Here is a 13,756-nt window from a genome sequence, read left to right on the forward strand (position 1 = left end):
ACAGTCTGTTGCACCCATGGGCCACCCCTTCTATAGCTGGGTCTACCCTCCCAGGAATACAACCACAACGGGACCCACATTAAAGCAGAAGCTGCAAGTTGGCTGGACTACACAGGTCAGTAACTAGGAGCCAAATAAAAACATAAGGGGGCTGCTACTCACCAGTGTTATGTTTGCTTGAACCACTGCAGCAAGACTTTAGAGTTGCTAGTGAGTGTATCTCTAGCTTTCAAACACTCTGGAGAGGTTTCAAAGGGGTTTGCTAGATTTATTCTGCTCCTCCTAATAGGATTATATCTCTTCTTTCTAATCCGGTATCAACCTCAATGACAGGTACATTGTAGGCTGAATGTACAGGGGGAGTGGAGGAAATGTATGGAAAAAATTCCAAATCAATTGTGATAGGCTCAGCGTCTGTCCGTTGCTTCTAGAGCCAGTAGACAAATGCACGCGCAATGTTCTGTGTCGTTTGAAGGCTCATATATACTCCTATGCCAGCAGACACTGGTGCCATATGAAATCAAAATATCCTATTTGGGCCTGCAAACACCCACTTCTGTTTTATATGGTTTGGGCAGGAATGGCAAGGCTTAGTGAGAGGAGGGTGGAGGCATCCAGCAGAACAACTCAAATTACCGGTAGTCTAATACAGGTGTTATCTATGTTTAGCCAGAAGTTGTGGAATATTTGTAAAAACAAGATCTGCAATAACCAAGTGCTGAGTGACTGTGGGAGACGATGGCTGCAGGCAAGGCTTCTCAATGAATTGCACTCAGGGCAGAGAAGGGTGCAAGAGGATGCACAGAGGTTCCCTTTCATGACCAGCTGTTCAGCAGAGCAGTAGGAAACCGCAGGTTGCAGGGAGCCAAGGCCATTTTCACCCTAATGGTCTATATTGCTTGCAAAATGTTCCTCCACACCACACCCCCATTAGGAAAGAAGAGATCGTTACAAAGCAAAATGTCCTGAAAGGAAGCTTGCCATCTGGCTAGAAAACCAAACCAAACCTGTTCTGACCTGTTTTTGCACCTTAAAATATATGCCCATCAGGTTGCTGTTGGGAGGCACTGCCACAGGAACTGGTTTAAAAAAGAGTTGGTGATCTTAAAGTAAGAAGCTATACTCCGTGCAATAATCATGAACAAAGGGCTGTCTGTGTAAACATAAGGTGGCATGATGAATTCAAGGCTTCTGATGTTCTTCTTTCTCACAGGCAAGAATTCCCACCAATGAATTTCAGTACAATGAGTTCCACGCCACTTGCACCAAATTAAGCATTTTTTAAAAATGTTGATACACAAAGTGATCCAGCTGTGTTCACTTAACAGAATGTAGCTTAATCCTATTTACTAAAGTCTAGCTAGCTGTACTTCGTGGAAGGTTCAGCAGTTCCATTAAAGTGACCTGTGGTTAGGCTGTCTTGAGAAATCCTTTAGCGCAAGGGGGTTAGGAAAGGATCGTAAGTGATATTATCCTGGTAGGCAAACCAAGGACAAGGGCGGTGGTTTGCTTTTCTAGAAGGGGCAAGAGGAAATGCAAAGCTTTGCATAAGATCCTTCTCTGTTTTGAAATGGGGTTTGTGGCTTTTTACCAATGAGGCAAGGCTGGTCTGAATTAAGTGGAATTAACACAGCCAAATGGAAATTTCTCTCTTTTAGGAATGCCATCTTTTTAATTGGCTCCTTTAACAGCAGGCACAATGTTAATCCATTCTGCAAAAAAGGTTCACTGGCAGATTTGTGCCAGTTAACAGTGATCTTAAAGGTACAAAGCCAGTTTTGCCAGTTGTTTTGTGGTCAGTTCGCAATCATAGGCAGTGCTGTATATGCATGTATCACATGGCTAGGCAGCTCCCCAATAATAATACTGTATTACACAGAAATAGATGCCTCTGATACATTGGGTTTCCAGTTGGTTGCCCCTTTTGGCCTAGAAGGGGCATGCACTTTTGTGGGTGCTAGTTCTCTTCTACAAAAGCCTAGAAAAGCTCTTCCTATCATTGAGGGGGGAAAGTAAGTGCTACAATTGGCAGCACTGCTGGAAACGGAGACAAAATCTGCCAAGCCCTCATCCCTGACCAATATTGTTTTGCTGTATGCTTAGCAGCATTGCTGATTGTAGGCCCTTTGTGGGGAAAAGTAGAGGACAATGGAAACCATTCACTTTTATGGCTCATCCTCAATCTATGTAACAGGGCAGCGATAAGGATTACTGAAATAATGTAGGCTAAGCACTTTGAACAGTCATAATAAATAACATTATCATCCTACTGAGTGGCACTCTTGTTATATCATCAGCCAACCTGAGGTAGCCTTAACTCCAATCTTAAACCAGCATTTTTTCCATCATTAAATAATAAATACAGTTAAACATAATCATCATCATAGGATACAGGATAAGGACATCTTTTTAAGAGCAGGTAGTTTAATTTTACCAGAATATTATCATCCCGATAGGCTTAATAATGCTGGGACTCCTGTATAAAATTAGACTTGCCCCTTCTACTTCAGAAGGGAGAATAAACAATCAGGATATATTTTTCCTTCAGAATTTGTTATGGCCCAAGACCAGGTGTGAGGTATGCAGCTATGCCAGTGTTGTTGTTTTTCTTTTTAAAAAGTTTCAGTCTTTCTTCATGCGGAATCTGATCTCCATCTTTAAGATTATTTTTATATTCTCATCCTGTATGTGTTTGTCCACAGCTGCTAATGCCTGTTCTCCACCGTCCTGGTAATACTTCAGAAGCTCTTCAGTGTATGCAATCCACACACAGTTGTGGCATCCACTCATGCAACAGTTTGTGGGGGGGAGAAGTGTTGGAGGGATGGCAAAAGCAGAATCTTTGTCCTCTGAAGAAGCAGCCTCTTCCTTGGAGCTAGGCTCCTTGCCCATCAGGGAAGTAGCATTTTCGGAACCATTGCCCTGTGCATCTGCGTGCATGTACCGCCGTCCATCGACTATCAGCACTGCAGGGAACCTCCACATGTTAACTAAGCACTTGTGATGGGATCTGTACAAAGGCACTGTAGTACCACTATTGTGCGGGTGCCTGAATAGATAGATGCATTCCTAGCAAGAACAAAAACATAAAGAAATGGATCAAACCCTTTCTATATCCCCACCGCTTATTTCCAGTACTTCCCATCCATCCCAGGGTGTGACCTGCCAGTTTTCATTCAGGTATGTCCAACAGGTAGATCGTGATCTACCAGTAGATCATTGGATGTCTGTGGTAGATCACTGGCTCCCCCCAAAGAAGCTCAACAACTTTGGCTCCCTTAAAAAAGCTCAACATTTTAGCCCTGCACCCCCCAAAACAGTGCTCTCCTCCTCCTTAAAAAAAGCTCAACAACTTTGACATGAACTTCCAAAAAGGGGGTAGATCACTGCCGGTTTTTTAACTCTGTGAGTAGATCGCAGCCTCTTGGGAGTTGGCCACCCTGTTATTCATAGAATTTGTAACATGTGCCATGCCGTATATCCCAATTGCAGTATCAGTAATGACAAATTCAAACTCCGAACGGTTTAAAAATCTGCGACATATTAAACTCGTACGTCTTGCCTCTAGGGCAAGCAGCCATCCTCTTTGAATCTGCCCAACCTCCTGTTAAGGCCATCTCAGTCAGCAGCTATCACATTTTGAGGCAACAAGTCCTGTAAATAAAGTGTGTGTTGTGGGAAGTCTGAACAGAAATGGAGCGTCAACAAATGCATGTCTACTAAATGCCACACAGGGAGATGCAAACCTGTGGTCCTCTAGGTGTTGTTACTGGCCTTCCAACTCCCACCACCCCTGATCCATGGACCCTGAGGGTTGGGGGATGCTGAGGACTTGGGAGAAACAAGTGGAAAACCCTCCCATCAAGTGTTAAGGAGATAAAGAACTACACAACCTTCAGAAGACATCTGAAGACAGCCCTGTATTGGAAAGTTCTTAATGTTTACTGTTTCAAAATGTTTTTGTATATGTTGGAAGCTGCCCAGAGTGGCTGGGGAAACCCAGTCAGGTGGGCAGGGTGAGTGCTTTTTTATGGGGGTATGCAGTACCCGCACTTTTTTTTCCCCTAGAAGAAAAACACTGGTTAAAAATGTGCTGCTTACCGTAACAACTTCATGGCAAGTACCGCCCCCACTTTTTTAGAAGAAAAACACTGGACAAATGAAATACAGTCAAACCTTGGTTGATGAACGTAATCCGTTCTGGAAGACTGTTCAGCTTCCGAAACATTCGACAACTGAGGCGCGGCCTCTGATCGGTTGCGAGAGCTTCTTGCACTCAAGTGGAAGCCACGTCAGACATTCGGGTTCCGAAAAATGTTCAAAAACCGGAGCATTTACTTCCGGGTTTTCGGCATCCGGGAATCAAAACGTACTATAACGGAGGTGTTTGGGAACCAAGGTTTGACTGTAATGATAATGAAAGCTGCCTGGAGCTGCTATGGCAACCCAGTCAGATAGTTTAAAATGTGGCAGTAACTGTAACAACTTCATGGTGAGGACCGACCCCTTTTTTCTAGAAGAAAAACACTGGGCAAGGTACAAAAAATAATGATAATGATGACGATAATGACGATAATAATAATAATAATAATAATAATAATAATAGGGGTAATAATAATTGTGATCAGAGTCTTTCATGGTGGAGCAGCACACAAATTCCCTTCTAGAAACAGTCGCCACAACATTATTGCTATTTGTTATGGTGCCTTATAAACAAACCACAAGCCATCTCCTGAGGCTTGTAACTCTAAAAAAAAAGGGAAAAGGAAAAGGAAAAGGGAGACTCCGGGGTGCCTCTTCAAGCGGGCATTTTAGGCACAGTTGCTCTCTCCCTTTGCCTCCTCCCAGCAGCTCCTCCGTCTGCGGGCAAGAGCGACCGGCTGCCCAGTGAACGCGCTGAGGACCAGGCATGCAATTCTGCCCTTCAGCAGCTTCGCCCTCCGATCCGCCCCGTCGCTGGACCCCCTCACCTTCCCCAGCGAGCGCCCGGCCTCTGCTGCAGCCTGAGACCCGGCCAGCCGCCGGCTGCAGCGGAGGGCACCCACTAACAGCAGCAGCAGCATCTCCGGATTGCCTGGGAAGAAGCCACGCCCCGTCCCTGCACCGGGCGCCGGGACTGGCATCTCTCTCGACCAATGGCTTCAGCGGCTTCGAGGGAGGCTGTGGGAGGGGAACGACGAGATGTCAAACGGTGGGCGTATGAAAAAAAAAGATCAACCAATGGGGAGCGGGCGAAGGGGGGCACCGGAAGTAGAGCAGGCGCACGTGGGTGAAGCGGAAAGGAAAGAAGAGGCGCGATGGGCAAAAGGAAGGTGCGGACGCAGGCGGCGCCTGCAGCCGCCTCGCGGGAAGGGGCTGCTCCAAGGGACAGGTGAGTGTTTATCCCGCTGGTGATGTTTCGGGGTGCAAAGCGCTTCCTTTGCGTTGTCCCTGGGGGTGCTTGCAAGCAACAGCCCTGTAAGGTAGGCCCGCGGGATGCTCATCACCCTCATTATGGCAGACGCGGGGCTGAGGATGAAAGGTCAGCGGCTTGCTTAAAAAGCAATGTCGGGTTTCGGTTTGGCGCTTCCCGGTTGTGGGGTAAGCGTGCCTTTCGGGTTTCTTTATGTCTCTTTTTGGCACTGGGAATGTCAGCTGTGTCTGGAACCCGGCTTAAGAAGACCAAAACTCACGCAACAAATAATAATAATAATAATAATAATAATAATAATAATAATAATAGTGTAATAATAATAGTAATAGTAATTTATTATTTATACCCGGCGGCTTCCAACAGAATACAGTATTAAAATACAATAATCTATTAAACATTAAAAGCTTCTCTAATAAGGGCTGCCTTCAGATGTCTTCTAAAAGTCTGGTAGTCTTTCTTTGACATCTGGTGGGAGGGCATTCCACAGGGCGGGTGCCACTACCGAGTGTAATACTCAAGCTTGAGGTTCATTGTTTTTTATTCAGATGATTAGTAGTAGTGGACTCAGTGTTGGATATTCTGCTGTTTCTCAGGTGTTCATCCTAATCTTGTGTTGCTTTTGGGTAAATATAATCAATTGCCACTTTATACCAGGCGTGTTTAAGCTGTTTCCCATCAGGTCTTAGCTTCCCAATTCCTGTTGCTGGTCAGAGATTATGGGAGTTTTAGCCCTGCAACATCTGGACGGGCATATACTAGGTACCCTTGCTTAAAACATTGATGTCACAGTGTAATAAATGATGCTGTTGCAGCTGTCCTGTATGTGGGTAATGTTGTAGCAGCCCCGTACAGATGGTGTAACCTTGACATTCTAATAAGTCCCTACCTGTACTCATTGTACACATATGACTGCATATACTGCATCCACAGTAATTATTAAGTTTGCAGATGATACTACCATAATGGGTCTAATTGCAGGCGCAGATGAAACAGCATACAGGGGGGAGGTTCAAAAAGTATCTACATGGTGGTTGGAGAATAACTTGCACCTAAATCTTAGTAAGACAAAATAGATGGTGTTGGACATCCAGAGAAAGAGAGGGGAACCTGCCCCGTTGTATATGGGGGGGGGAGCTGTGTGGCCTCCTTTAAATTCCTGGGAGTTTACCTTAGTGAAGACCTCACTTGGAAAATCAACATAACTCAGGTGGTCAGAAAGGCCCAACAGAGACTCCATTTCCTCAGGGTCTTGCGGAAGAATTACGGTATGTTAAACAGCAACTGATGAACTCCTTTTATCCGTCCACAGTAGAAAGTGTCCTTTCATATCGTATCACAGTGTGGTATGCTGGCCTGACAGCCACGGACAGAAAGTCTCTACAGAGGGTGGTGAATACAGCACATGATATCATGGGCTGTCCCTTGAGTCCGCTAGATGACATCGCAAGGGATCGTTGCCTTAGGAGAGCGAGAAAAATTCTCAGGGATGACTCACACCCCAGCCATCACCTCTTTAATATTCTATTCTCGGGCAGGAGATATAGAAGTATAATCAGCCGTACCAACAGGCTAAAAAATAGCGATGACAATAAAGGTATTATTAGTATCAGTATTAGCCTGTGAAATTGTGAGCACAAGCTTTTGCCTGCTAGTTGCCTGTGCGATGGACAGCTGCTCTAAACCTGTCATTTGAGCGGGTCTTCAGGTCGTACTTACCAAAGGTATTTTGAAATTTTAATTGGTGGTAGCTGTTGTTGAAACAAGCTTTACAACATTGCCAATAACCCCCCCCCTTTAAAAACCCTGTAGACAAATGAAGAAGAAAAAAACTCAGTGCCTGGATGAGCAAGAAATTCCTTTTCGCCTGCGGGAAATAATGAGGAGCCGTGATGAATTAAAGAACCCCAAGAGCAAGAAGAAAAAGAAAAAGGGTAAAAAAAGCAGTCTTCATATTTTTCCAACATACGCTATGGACCCAACTCTGATAGCTCAGTTGGTGAGAGCATGGTTCTAATAACACCAAGGTTGCAGGTTCGATCCCCATATGGGACAGCTGCATATTTGTGCATTGTAGGGGATTGGACTAGATAAGGCATCCCCAACCTTCAGCTCTCCAGATATTTTGGACTACAATTCCCATCATCCCTGACCACTGGTCCTGTTAGCTAGGGATCATGGGAGTTGTAGGCCAAAACACCTGGAGGGCCGCAGGTTGGGTATGCCTGGACTAGATGATCCTCAGGGTCCCTTCCAGCTCTACAATTCTAGGATTACTGTCTCTTGACCATAATAGCACATGTGTGCATACACACATACACCCCTCTGCAACTTTCAGTTCATTAAGCTTTGGCATGGGGAATTGATCGGTTGTGGATTTGTTTTCATGAAAACTGGGTGTAAACTTATTAAGGAAATAAATAACCCATTGCAAATCCATTTGTCTTTTGGCAACAACATCAGTTGCCTGCTTATGGCAGAGGGCCAGCAGCTATCTGCTGTAAGGAGCTCTGTAATAATAAACACAATCAATGCAAAAAATGCATGCTATATTGGGAAGTTAATGGATTCCAATGTAATTTGATCCTATATTCAGTTGCAGAGCCAGTCCTCCTAGCTAGCACCAGGGCTGTGACATTTTGGGGGTGGGGAAATCTAGGGTGGTTGGACATGATGCGACACCCATTTATGCCCCACAGAAGTATGTTAGACCGCTCTAGCTTGGACCATTGTCAGACACTGTGCTTGTCAATTTTTGTTTTGCAGAGGGCCAGGGTAAATAAAGGTATTTTTGTCTTCATCTTGCTTTATTTCTCTGGGGGCTATTAGGCACAGTAAGACTGTAATAGTCTGTGTTTCTGTCTCAGAGAAGCAACCAGCGCATATACTGGAGGGCGACATACCTGTGCCGAAATTCAAGCAGCGCAAAGGAGAGGGAGACTCTACCTACATCGGGCGCATTGAGCGGGAAACTCAGCGTGTGATGTTCCTTACCAAATACCAGCTGCAGCGTGAACCCGAAAAAGAAGAGCCAGCCCCAGAAAAGTCCCAGAGGAAGAAAGAGTAAGCTTGATCCCTTAATTTGCAGCTAATGTTAGAAACTCAGATATACAGTTTAAGTACACAGTTGGTTCCGGAAGTCTGTACTTAACCTGAAGCGTACTTAACCTGAAGCGAACTTTCCCATTGTTAGTAATGGAAAATGGATTAATCCGTGCCAGACAGGTCCATGGAGTACTCAACCTGAAGCGTACTTAACCTGAAGCGAACTTTCCCATTGAAAGTAATAGACGGGGGATTAATCCGTTCCAGACGGGTCCGTGGAGTACTTAAACTGAAAGTACTCAAACCGAAGCGTACTTAAACCGAGGTATGACTGTATCTGTATAAGCTAGGTTAAAGGTGCCAGACGTCCCTGTTTCCTGGGGACAGTCCCCGGATTTACAAACCAGTCCCCTGACAAAATCAATCTATTTAGTAGGAAGTTGAAAAGTGTCCCCGGATTAATTGAAAAAATCTGGTAAACTTAAGCTAGGTGCCAAATGGCTCCTTAAACCAAGCTTACTGTCACCAAAATGAAATGTCTCATTGCCATTTTGGGGCAAGGTGGCTCTAAAGTCTTATTTTTCAAATGATGGGCTGACTGTGATTGATTCTCAGTTAAACATCTGGCTGGTTCAGATGACAACCTTGAGCTAGGGTAAGAACTTTGAGAACTTAAAGAAGAAATGTCACTTGATCCAGGGACAGTCCATATCTATACTGGCCTATTCCTACCTCTTTTTCTTAATGGTGGCACAGAATATCCTTCACAACTGTGAGCAAGGCAGTGGGGTGGGGTAAGTGAAGACAAGCCACAACAACAAACTCTTAACATTCTTCACTGCTCCTGCACAAACTCTTAACATTCTTCACTGCTCCTGCTCAGGCAGCACAGAAAAAGCATTTTGGTTCTTGAAATTCATTCCAATTGTGCAGATAAAATATGATTGATAGAATTATACAGGTTGTGGTATTAGTGTGTGCAAACATTTCAGATCCAAGGATCTCCAGGCATGCATCTCAGGGTGGTGGAGATGTCAGGCACCATTCTGGCACCCAGGCATCTTCACTTGACCCCAGGTGGCCAATAACCAGGTACACAATGCCTTTTATTGACACAGTATTTTTGTAGCCCTCTTTGCTCTGATTGGGGCTCTGAATTGTATTCCATTCTTCCTTTGTTGAAATTCATGTGCGTCCTTTCTTTAACAAAACTTGCTTTCTAGATTTCAGAAGAAGAAGCTGGATAAAATCCGTAGGAAGAAAGAGGAGAAAAAAGCAGCATTGCTGGAGAAAGACTTTCTCAAAGGTAGAAGAAGTATTTTTCAACGTATGACTCTTCGGCTTTCTTCAGAGTTCCAGAACACCCCAAATCTCTGCCACAGAATTCCAAGGATTTGAAAACCACCACATCTTTCTGGATAATTCCTGCATGTATATTTTTTTCAAGGGGTGCTTTGAGTGTGCATTTATTTTTGTGGTGGTAGTTCTATCTAGATAATGAGAATTTCATACTGAGAAGAATTGTGATGTTGACTTATGTTACAATAGTAAAGGTAAAGGTACCCCTGACCATAGGGACCCAGGCCTAGGGCTTGCTGATCAGAAGGTCAGCGGTTCGAATCCCTGCGACGGGGTGAGCTCCCGTTGCCAACCTAGCAGTTCGAAAGCACGTCAAAAATGCAAGTAGATAAATAGGAACTGCTACAGCGGGAAGGTAAACGGTGTTTCCGTATGCTGCTCTGGTTCGCCAGAAGTGGCTTTGTCATGCTGGCCATATGACCTGGAAGCTCTACGTCGGCTCCCTCGGCCAATAATGCAAGATGAGCGCGCAACCCCAGAGTCGGTCACAACTGGACCTAATGGTCAGGGGTCCCTTTACCTTTACCCCTGATCATTAGGTCCAATCACGGACGACTGGGGTTGCAGCGCTCATCTCACTTTACTGGCCGAGGGAGCCAGCTTACAGCTTCCGGGTTATGTGGCCAGCATGACAAAGCCACTTCCGGCGAACCAGAGCAGCGCACGGAAACGCCGTTTACCTTCCCGCTGGAGCGGTACCTATTTATCTACTTGCACTTTGACGTGCTTTCAAACTGCTAGGTGGGCAGGAGCTGGGACCGAGCAACAGGAGCTCACTCCATTGCAGGGATTCATTGCGGGGATTCGAACCACCACAGAAAATTGGTTTAGCATACCACTGTTTACAGTGATCTGTTAAATCAGTTGCCTATTATTTATTATCCTGCTATTCTGGTGCAAAATTTCCACTTAAAAACTTCTAACATTATAGTTTTATTTTATTTTAAATATTCTAACACAGCCAAGCAGGATTGGAAGAATGAATGCACCCTTAAGCTACAGGCCATCTGCCGTAGCATCCAGCCATGGAGAGCTGGTGTTAGGAGTTTTCAGCACTGCAAACACTTTCATCAAATGAACCACCAGTCTCTCTGTCAGTTGTTGTTGTTGTTGTTGTTACTTATTAGTTGCTTTTTTAAAACAAATGTAACAACAACGAATAAATAAATAAATAAATAACACTTGGAGTAAAACCAACACAAAGCTGAAACAGAATAAAAACGAAAACTTGTTTGTATTTTTAAAAGGCAGGACTAAAACATCCTAAATATTGAAGAAACCAGATAATTAAAAACCAAAGCCTGGTGGTCTTTGATATCAAGCAGATCTATTGTCAAGAGGAAGCTGGGTTCTAGCTCCACTTCCAAAGTTTGGACACCTGCTTTTTAGGGCACACCTTTATGTCCAAAGCAACAAATTCCCAGCTGGAAATAGATAAAAGTGCATAGCTGTCAAGTTTTCCCTTTTCTCGCGAGGAAGCCTATTCAGCATAAGGGAATTTCCCTTAAAAAAAAGGAAAAACTTGACAGCTATGAAAGTGTAGTTGCATTGTGCTGAATTTTGTAATAGGGACAGGTACATTTGAATGGGAGCTGAACAGTAGTCTCTTGCTGAGTACTGTGGTGATTAACGTACAGGACGGAAAGGCACTTGTTCTTTGCTGTGACGTGACAAATGGGAGTGGCTGTGTTGGCCTCTAGACTGCACTTCAGGCTGCTAAATGGGATATTACGGGAGGAGAATATACAGTACATAGCTGCCAAGTTCTCCCTTTTTTTAAGGGAAATTCCCTTATGCTGAATAGGCTTCCTCGTGAGAAAAGGGCTATGATACAGTATCTATTTTAGTGCTATCTCCATCTCAATTCAGTCACTTGGAGCTTACCTCTTTGCCATTCCTTTCAGACTCGGTGAAGTTTGGAGAGGTTGCTGAACAGCCCCCAACAATTACAGCAAAACCTAGAAAGAGTGTTGTCAAAGACAAGGTAAGTTATGTAGCTGCATGAAATTCTATCTCTGTCTTATAACTTTGCCCTGCTACCTATACAGGAAATAATTTTACACAATCGGTAGCAAAGCTTGGGGAAGAACACTGACTTGGTGTTAGCAATACTATTATCAAACTAGCTGTATCAGAGTTTCAGGTATTTCAGGGTTGGTTTGTTTGTTTTCTGTAAGCTGGTTCTGTGTTCATGATCATACTCAATCTATAACCTCTTTCCTCTGTGTGCTTCTTTAACTTCAGCCAATCTCTTACATTCCAGGCCGGCAAGAAGCAGCTTCTGCTGACATCTCTCTTGGGCTCCGGTGGGACACCCTCCACTCCAAAAGTGTTCCACGCATCCCTTGCTCGCCAGAGGATCATGCAGGAGGAAAGAGAAAGGGTTGTCCAAGCTTACCGGGACATAAAGAAACGCAAGCAGCAGCAAATGGCCGAAAATCAGCTTGCTATTGACAAACTAAAGAAGCCCTTCTGAGATGTCGGAATGCTTCCACTGGGCCAGAAAACAGGAAGAAACATTTTAGTACAAGGACAAGATGGCGGTGTATTTAAATGGTCCTCTTTTTGGATGACCGCATCAAGCCATCTGGACGAGCAGATTGACTAGTGTTGTACGCATTGGGCAATATGGCAGTCGTCTGCTACTTTCCAGAAGCAGAGTGAAGTGTATACAGTGGACTTTTTCTAGACTCAACCTTGGAACTTCACACCTTAGCAACTTGGGTCTTCTGTAATCTTCTCTTAACTTTCCTCTGGGATTCAGAGTAGAAGGACTAGTATGGGAATGGTCTCGGAGGCAATTACACCGAATAAATATATTTATATTATCCACTGGTGCAGCCATTTGGCAGAGGAATGCGGAATGAAAATAGCACCCTGAAAATGACCACAAAGCAAAGTGGTCTCATTTTATTTTAAAGGTTATGAAAGGCCCAATGCTCAGTTACTCCCGCTCTTTCCCGCAAGTTCTGTTTCTTGCCGCTAACTGTCCAGGGCAACTCTGCATCTGTTTATTCCCCAATTCAGTTGGAGAAACACAATTTGCTCCCACTCTCAATGCACTGGCACAAAGATAAATAAGATGTGAAAGGAGAAAGAGGATTGCCAAGCAAAGCTATTTAGGGTTAAGATACATTTCTTCCCAGCTTGGTCTTCCTCTTGTGGCTGGAAGGTGGTCAGAAATCATTCTTCTGTTTAATATTACATTGGTATTTCTAGAGAGATGCACATTTTCCCTATCTACTTCTCTGATGTGCCAGAAAAAAAGGCAAAAAATCCAAGCTGGACCCCCTCCTTTATTATTGGCAGCTTCAAACACAAATGATGCTAGAGATGATTGGACTGCCTGCTCTTGTCTCATACAAGCAGATACTATTGAGACCAGTTTGGATGATGTGGTCCCTGTTCAGCCTGCAAATGAGTTTTGGAGCAGAAATAGAGGAAATGCTGCTTCCCACTGTAGTGGTAGGAAAGCTGGGGGGAAATTCACATCTGACAACCCATGTGCCCCTTTGGTTTCAGATAGTACATGGGTAGACGAGTCTAAAAAGCCCAGGACACAAATTTTCACAGCCATCTTGCGGCTATGGTGGCTCATTTACCAGCAGCAATGTATTTAGCATCAACTCTGGAAGTGTATACAGTGGTACCTTGGTTCCCGAACGGCTTGGCTCCCGAATGCCGCAGTTGTTCTGGTTTGCGAACGTTTTTTGGAAGCTGAGCGTCCGACTCGGCTTCCGTGGCTTATGATTGAGTGCAGGAAGCTCTTGCAGCCAATCGGGAACTGCGCCTTGGTTTTCAAATGGTTTCGGGAGTCGAACGGACTTCTGGAACAGATTAAATTTGAGAACCAAGTTGCTACTGTACTCAACGTTGAATACATTCCTTCTGGAAAATGAGCCACCGTAGCTGCAAGAGGGCTGTGAAAAATTATGTCCTGGG

The 13,756-nt window shown here is 44.5% G+C and overlaps 2 protein-coding genes across 2 annotated transcripts; one reads left to right on the forward strand and one right to left on the reverse strand.

Annotated features, from left to right (window-relative positions):
- Positions 1-1,103: 1,103 nt before the first annotated feature.
- OXLD1 (oxidoreductase like domain containing 1) lies at positions 1,104-5,123 on the reverse strand. The gene is made up of 2 exons (XM_035104107.2): positions 4,971-5,123; positions 1,104-3,069 (listed from the first exon to the last, which is right to left on the reverse strand). Exons 1-2 carry the CDS (start codon positions 5,121-5,123, stop codon positions 2,623-2,625), a joined length of 600 nt encoding a protein of 199 aa, XP_034959998.2. The 3' UTR covers positions 1,104-2,622.
- A 161-nt stretch (positions 5,124-5,284) lies between these two features.
- Positions 5,285-12,642, forward strand: CCDC137 (coiled-coil domain containing 137). The gene is made up of 6 exons (XM_035104106.2): positions 5,285-5,371; positions 7,223-7,344; positions 8,278-8,473; positions 9,679-9,761; positions 11,719-11,798; positions 12,078-12,642. The coding sequence occupies exons 1-6, from the start codon at positions 5,298-5,300 to the stop codon at positions 12,288-12,290; spliced, it is 768 nt and encodes a 255-aa protein (XP_034959997.2). The 5' UTR covers positions 5,285-5,297; the 3' UTR covers positions 12,291-12,642.
- The last annotated feature ends 1,114 nt before the right edge of the window (positions 12,643-13,756 follow it).

The sequence above is a fragment of the Zootoca vivipara genome, chromosome 2, assembly GCF_963506605.1.
Source record: "Zootoca vivipara chromosome 2, rZooViv1.1, whole genome shotgun sequence".
Taxonomy (NCBI): domain Eukaryota; kingdom Metazoa; phylum Chordata; class Lepidosauria; order Squamata; family Lacertidae; genus Zootoca; species Zootoca vivipara.